Source organism: Rosa rugosa, chromosome 6 (genome assembly GCF_958449725.1).
Source record: "Rosa rugosa chromosome 6, drRosRugo1.1, whole genome shotgun sequence".
Lineage (NCBI taxonomy): Eukaryota > Viridiplantae > Streptophyta > Magnoliopsida > Rosales > Rosaceae > Rosa > Rosa rugosa.
The window spans coordinates 7,726,534-7,733,956 of record NC_084825.1 but is presented as its reverse complement, the minus strand read 5'-3'; the positions used below and the strand labels follow the sequence as shown (position 1 = coordinate 7,733,956).

General features: G+C 42.7%; 1 protein-coding gene across 1 annotated transcript; it reads left to right on the top strand.

Moving 5' to 3' along the window:
- Positions 1 to 1,616: 1,616 nt before the first annotated feature.
- Positions 1,617 to 4,807, top strand: LOC133716149 (uncharacterized). The gene is made up of 4 exons (XM_062142879.1): positions 1,617 to 1,812; positions 2,500 to 3,542; positions 3,627 to 3,691; positions 4,315 to 4,807. Exons 1-4 carry the CDS (start codon positions 1,617 to 1,619, stop codon positions 4,805 to 4,807), a joined length of 1,797 nt encoding a protein of 598 aa, XP_061998863.1.
- Positions 4,808 to 7,423: the final 2,616 nt, after the last annotated feature.

Below are 7,423 nucleotides of genomic sequence, written 5' to 3'. Positions count from 1 at the left end.
CTGGAGAATTCAAATTACATATGAAACAAACTGAAAAGGAACAACTCTCCGAAGGGTTCTAGGAATACCTGTGTATGAGCTTCTCCCTTCCACATCCTCAGAAATGTGGATTGAAACATCAACAAAACCTTGAGGTTTGTTGGAATTCTTTTTTCGCAATTGATAGCTCCCAACTTCTTCAACTCCATGCCTTGAATTCTCAGAATTCTTGTTATGCTTAGCCAGAAACACTTTCAATAGAATAGTAGCTGTCCCCTGTAGCCTTTCTCTGAGGAATAGTAGCTGGCCCATTGCCAATGGGAATGGAGTGGTGGTGGTTGAAAATGGTGTATGCGGTCGCCGTGGGAGAGAGAGAATGAGGCTTTGTCTTCTGGTGTAGGGGGCGAAGGAAGAAAAAAGATAGAGAGACAACCCAGCAAAGGATGTTTCAAGTTGACACGTTTGCCAAACCAAACAAACGTGTCCTTCTAGTTTGCATTGGATCAAGTCATATAACAAACCCACTTAGGCTAATATTAAGTATTATTTATTGTTAAATTCTTAATTTCTTTTTTCTATTTTTATTAATTACACTATTTATAATTAATTTGTAAATTTTAAATATTTTTATTTATATAATTATATGTCATAGAAATAGTTAAAAAACTAAAATAATTAAAACCGCCTAGGCCCCTAGGCGCTAGTCCTCGGGTCACCGCCCGACTAGCGCCTAGCGTTTTTAGAACCTTGGATATGACTGAGGATATTGGTCAACTTGCAGAGAGATGCCTAGGCCATTACAGAGGGACTGCTCTTGGTGAAGCTGGAGTTTGTTTAACCGATTACTTGCGAGTCAGAGTGGGGATTGACGTCTTCAAGCCTATCAAGCGCTTTGTCAAGCTCAAAATCAATAATAGGTTGATATTATATGAATCAGGTATGAAAAATTCCCCAATTTCTGTTTCATTTGTGGGTACCTTGATCACGTTGAAGGGGATTGCAATAAACGAGATAGTTCTTTGTGTATCACCCAACAAAGACAATTTGGAGATTTCCTAAGAGCAGAGCATGAAGGACCTATGTTCAACAACCGCCATCAACAACGTTTCTTTGAGCCAATGAAACCAGCTTGGTCATTGAAGGCCCCGGAGTTTCTTGATTCTGTCTCTGGTTTTGCTAGATCAAGAGAAGATTTCAAAAAGGACCAGGTTCATGAGTACTGTTCAACCGGTGAACTCCCCAATAGTGCTACCACTCAACAGGAAACCGGAGACGTGTTGGCAAATTCAAGGCAAAAGAGACGTCGCATGGAAGCAATACAAGTGACAGTATCCGAGGTGCCCCTTGGGTCATGCATGGAGATCTGCAACCCGGAAGTAAGTCTTGAGACTAATTGTGGGGTCGAAGTTGACCCTAGAGAAGAAGCCAGGGTGGATGTTAGAAACAACAATGCCTCATCTCTGTTTTCGGCGGCGGTGATGGGTGCTACTGACTTGACAAGAAAGGCTACCCCATGTGACCCTGGTACGATTGACAAGCTTAAGGTATGTAATTCCTATGTTCAAGAAAAGTCATTGTGTGACCTCAATCTATGAGATATCGAAATCCAATGCTCCCCAGACCTGTCCAAAGCATTAATGGGGGATGGGTCTGCTAAAGGAAAGGGTGGGGGTGATTGGGAGCAATCTGTGGAGGGGAGCAAGTTGACTGACACTTCTTTGCTTGGACATCAATTTCACTTTCCACCTAATAAAGTTTTGAATAGGGAGGGTTGGAAGTCAAGTTTAAAAGAGGCAGCTACAGGTGGAAGTGATGGGGTTGGGCCTATGTCAAGTCAGCCCAACTCGAAATTGCTGGGTCCAACGTCTAAGAGGGAAAGCAAAACGAAGAAGGGGGCTACTCCAATAAAACAGGTGAATTTTATTGGGCCGACTAATGAGTTGTCTTCAAAGGGGAGTCTTTTATCTGGGAGGACTGGGTCTTTGGTAGATTCTAGTGACTTGGGGGGGCCAGAATGAGGCCGGGCTGGCTCCTGAAGCTTATAGGCCTGCCACAAAGAAAAAACCCATGGCTAAAAAAGTTTTGGTTGTGGGCGGGGGGAAGAAAAAAGTGGTGACAGTGGTGATGAAGTCTCCAAAGAAACTACAGTTGAGTGTTGAACGTACTCATGATCGTTCTTCCGTGATGGGTCCGGAATCGACCCATCACGAGCAATGAATGTACTATGTTGGAACTGCCAAGGGATTGGGAACCCTTGGCCAGTTACAGGGCTTAAAGGGATAGTATCCCTCAATCATTCCAAAATAATATTCCTAAGTGAAACTAAGTGCACGGCGGAAGAAGTCTCTGTTATTAGATCTCAGTTGGGTTGGAAGAATGCTTTTGCAGTCGGTTGTAATTTCAAAAAAAAAAAGAAGGCTAAGGGAGTCAGTAGGGCTGGGGGACTCTGTATTTTTTGGAGTGAGGATACGGCGGTAGCATTGCAATCCTTTTCTAATAATCATATTGATGTTGTAGTAGGCGAGGTTGGAGATCCTAAGAGGTGGAGATTCACGGGGCTGTATGGTAAACCCAAGGTCGAAGAGAGGTATCGTATGTGGAACTTGCTACGGCAGTTAAGCTTGCAAGGAAATTTTCCATGGGTAGTTGGAGGTGACTACAATGAGATTATCTCAAATTCGGATAAGTTCGGGGGTGCTGTGAGGAGTGCTTCGCAAATGAAGGGTATGCAGGATGCTCTTGATTTTTGTGATCTTGGGGACATTAAATTTTTAGGCCCGAAGTTTACATGGATGGGTATACGGGGTGGGGAGGAGGTGAAGATCAGATTGGATCGCTTTACTTGTAATGATAGTTGGAAGGATCTGTACCCGGCGTCATGTGTGAGCCATTTACTTCCAAGCACATCTGATCACCTGCCCATCCTATTACCAGTGAGAGAAAAAAAAAAAAGGAGGAAAAAAAGGAGAAAGAGATTTAAGTTTGAGGAGTTTTGGTTACAAGATGAGAAGTGTCGAGAGGTTGTTAAGAAGGGTTGGGAGAGTATTACTGGGGTGGAGCCTTTTAGCACGGTGTGTAAAAAAATTAATGCTACTAGACGGGCTTTAGAGGATTGGAGTGAGGAGCATTTTGGTAGCCTCAAGAAGGAGATTGAGAACACCAGAGCTAAATTAGCCGTCTTATATGATAACTCATGCTCTGCTCCACTTGATGTCTCTAGAGTTGAGCTTGAATCGAAACTACATGCTTTGTTACAGAAAGAGCAAGCCTTTTGGAAGCAGAGAGCTAAGATCTTTTGGCTCTCGAATGGTGACTTGAATACCAAATTTTTCCACCAGAGAGCCAAAAACAGATATAAGAAGAATTCAATTGAAGGGCTTTTCAATAGTGAAGGGAAGTGGTGTACGGATGACAGAGAGCTAGAGCAAGTGGTGGTGTCATACTTTATGGAATTATTTATGCCCTTACAACCCACATGCTTCCAGAATATTCTAGAAGCAATACCATGTGTTATAAATGAGGAAGAGAACCAGAGGCTGACGCGCGGCATTGAACAGGAGGAGGTGTTTGCAGCTTGGAAGACCATGCACCCATCTAAGGCACCTGGGCCTGATGGGTTTGCTCCCTGCTTTTACCAATCTTTCTAGGATTTGGTAGGCAACGACGTAGTGGAGGCTGTGAGGAGTATGGTTAGGTCTGATGACTGCTTGAGGTTAGTGAATAACACTTTTGTTACGTTGGTGCCGAAAGTGAAAACTCCGCAGAATATGTCTCAACTGAGACCTATAAGCCTTTGCAATGTGATTTACAAGATTGGGTCGAAGGTCTTGGCCAACCGTTTAAAGCCTCTTCTTAATTCATTGATCTCCCCATTTCAGAGTGCATTTGTGCCCGGGCGGTTGATTTCGGATAACTCATTAATGGCATTCGAAATAGCTCATTGTTTGAAAAGATGTAGAGGTGGAAAGAAGGGCTATTGTGCATTAAAGTTGGATATGAGTAAGGCATACGATCGGGTGGAGTGGACGTTCTTAGAGGCTGTTATGAAAAAAATGGTGTTTTGTGATGAATGGGTTCGGTGGATAATGGGATGTGTTCGTACTGTCACTTACTCTTTCATTATTAATGGGGTACCTAGAGGGAAAATTTTGCCATCGAGAGGGCTGAGGCAAGGAGATTCGATCTCACCTTACTTGTTTCTTATTTGTGCCGAGGTTTTATCCCGACTCATTTCACGGGCTGAAAAGTTGGATACACTACATGGGGTGGAGATTTGTCGGGGGCTCCAAGGATCAGTCATTTGTTCTTTGCCGACGACTCCTTTATATTCTGCAGGGCTGAGGTACCAGATTGTTTAGCTATAAAAAATATTTTAATGGAGTATGAGACTGTCTCGGGGCAGCAGGTTAATTTTCAGAAAAGCTGTATTTCTTTTAGCAAAAATGTGAGCTTAGTGTTTCAAGAGGAGTTGGCTGGTATTTTGGGTATGACTAGAGTGGAGAAACATGATAAGTACCTGGGTTTGTCCATTGAGATCAGTTACTCGAAGGAGGAAGCATTTGAGTTTGTAAACGAAAAGATTAGAGTGCAGACTCAAGGTTGGAGGGAGAAGACTCTAAGTGGTGCCGGAAAGGAAGTGTTAATTAAGGCTATGGCGCAGGCCATTCCGTCATATGTGATGGGGTGTTTTGAATTACCAAAGCACTTGTGCAATACAATGGAGCAATTAATGGCTCGTTATTGGTGGGGTGGGTCTGAGGAGGATAGAAAAATACATTGGCTTTCATGGGAGAAGTTGTGTCACCCTAAGAGTGAAGGAAGGTTGTGATTCAGAAAAATGCATTGCTTTAATCTAGCTCTTTTGGCTAAACAAGGCTGGAGATTGATACAACAGCCGGACTCTCTAATTGCACAACTTTTGAAGGCGAAATATTACCCGAATTGCGCCTTCATGGAGGCTGAGCTTAAGAATGGAGCTTCTTATACTTGGCGTAGTATCATTGCTGGAAGAGAGGTGTTGAAAAAAGGTGTACGTTTTCAGGTTGGGGATGGATGCGACATTTTGGTCTGGAGGGATCCATGGTTCAGTCTACCTTATTCCTTCAAACCATTTTCACCCATGATGGAGGGAACAGAGGACATGGTTGTGGCAGAACTAATAGATGATGAGAACAAAGAATGGCTTATTGATATTCTAATGGAGTTGTTTACTGATGAGGAGGTGAAGAGAATTGCATGTACCCCTCTGAGCATTAGAGGTGATGCAGATAGATTAATATGGCACCATAATCCCAAGGGTGTGTTTACGGTTCGAAGTGGCTATCATGTTTACCTCCACTCCTTGAAGTGTAATGAAAGGGCGTCGTCCTCTAGTGATGGAGATGGTAATGGTCTAAGGAATTATTGGAACATGGTTTGGTTTGCATGGGTGCCTCCTAAAGTACGTAGCTTTTCATGGCGACTATTGCATGGCATAATTCCCACTAGAGCTGCACTAGCACAGCGCCATGTGCCCCTCCGGGATTTGAGATGTATTTTCTCCAAGGAAATTGAGACAGGTACACATGTTTTTAAAAACTGTTATGCATTACAATGTTTTTGGGAACTGGGGCCTTTGAAATTGCAGGCTAAAAGCCATCCAGCAAGAGATGTGAAGGAATGGGTTTTTGAATTGATGGACACGTTAGACAAAGCCCAGGTTGATCTACTGTTGATGTGCCTGTGGACTATATGGACGGAGAGAAATAATATGGTGTGGAGGAGAGCCTATTTTCAACCAATGCATATGATCCAGTGGGCTTTTAGACATTTGGAGGAGTACCAAAAATTCAACCCGAAGGTGAGTAAGCAAAAGAAGAGGCCTATGACGAAATGGCAGAACCCTCCACGGGGGAGACTGAAAATTAATGTTGATGGGGCTTTCAGAACTGATAGTGGTTGTGGGGGTATTGGTGTTGTAGTCAGGGACGATTTGGGCACGGGTATAGCGGCTATTGCTAGGCCTTTTGTACATGCTCACTCGGCTATTAATATGGAGGCCGAGGTATGTAGAGTTGGCATTCTTCTTGGTATTCATCAAGGTTGGACGGAAGTAGATATTGAAAGCGACTCTGCCCTTCTAGTTGCTGCGCTCCAGAGTGGGGAGGAAAATTACTCGGAAGTAAGTCGAATTCTAGATGATTGTAAAGACTATTTGACTGCTTTTCAATCAGTTATAATTCGACATATTTTTAGTGAAGCAAATGGTGTTGTAAATAGACTTGCACACCTTGCTAGCTTGTTTTGTATTGATGATGTTTGGTTAGATGAGACTCCAGCTATTATTGCGGATGTTCTCTACGAGGATTATTGTAATATCTCCTGTGTAGCACGGGGTTCAGGTTTTATGTCCCCCCCCCCGGTTGCATTTTTCTAATTCAATAAATGGAACCGGGTGTGGGGATGAGCCTCCCAGCTAGGCTGGGTTCCAAACCCCTTATTATCAAAAAAGAAGAAGAAAGGAACATGTAATTCTGTGCGCACCCACAATCCCAACCTTTGGCACCAACGCCTTGGACACCCTTCCAGCAAAGTCTCTACATTATTTCCCATTTCTGCAAATAAATCTTGTGATACAGACAAGTGTTCAATTTGCCTTTTGGCCAAGCAAACCAGATTGTATTTTCCCTTAAATTTGTATTTCAAGTGAGTCATGTTTTGATTTGATACATGTTGATATTTGGGATGGTTATCATAAGCCTACACTTTTTGGTGCAAAATATTTTCTAACCATAGTTGATGATTAGACTAGGAGTACATGGGTATACTTGATGAAACACAAATCAGAAACACGAACCCTTCTAGTCAATTTCATTCACATGGTTGAAAACCAATTCAATACCAAGGTAAAAATTGTGCATAGTGATAATGACCCTGAGTTCAAACTAGGAGATTTTTATGCAACCAAGGAAATTATTCATCAATCTAGTTGCGTCAACACACCACAACAAAATGGTGTCGTTGAGCCAAACACAGGCACTTGCTCAATGTTGCACGAGCTTTGCTCTTTCAAGAAAATCTTTCTAAACATTTTTGGGGGGATGCAGTCCTTACATCAGTCTATCTTATCAACCGCACACCCACACCTTTCCTTCATGGAAAAACACCATTCGAAAAATTATTTCACAAGGCACCCAACTATTCCTATTTACGAGTCTTTGGTTGTTTGTGTTTCACATCCACACTTGCTACAAAACCTACCAAATTTGACCCTCATGCAACTCGATGTATTTTCCTTGGGTATCCTTATAGTCAGAAATGGTATCGAGTGTTTGATCTCAAAACTCAAAAGGTTCTTGTCTCTTGAGATGTTCTTTTCTTTGAAGACAACTTCCCTTTCCAATTTGTCACTCAATCTGCTGCACCTACACCTCAACCAACTGTGTTGCCCACATCTTTTGATCAG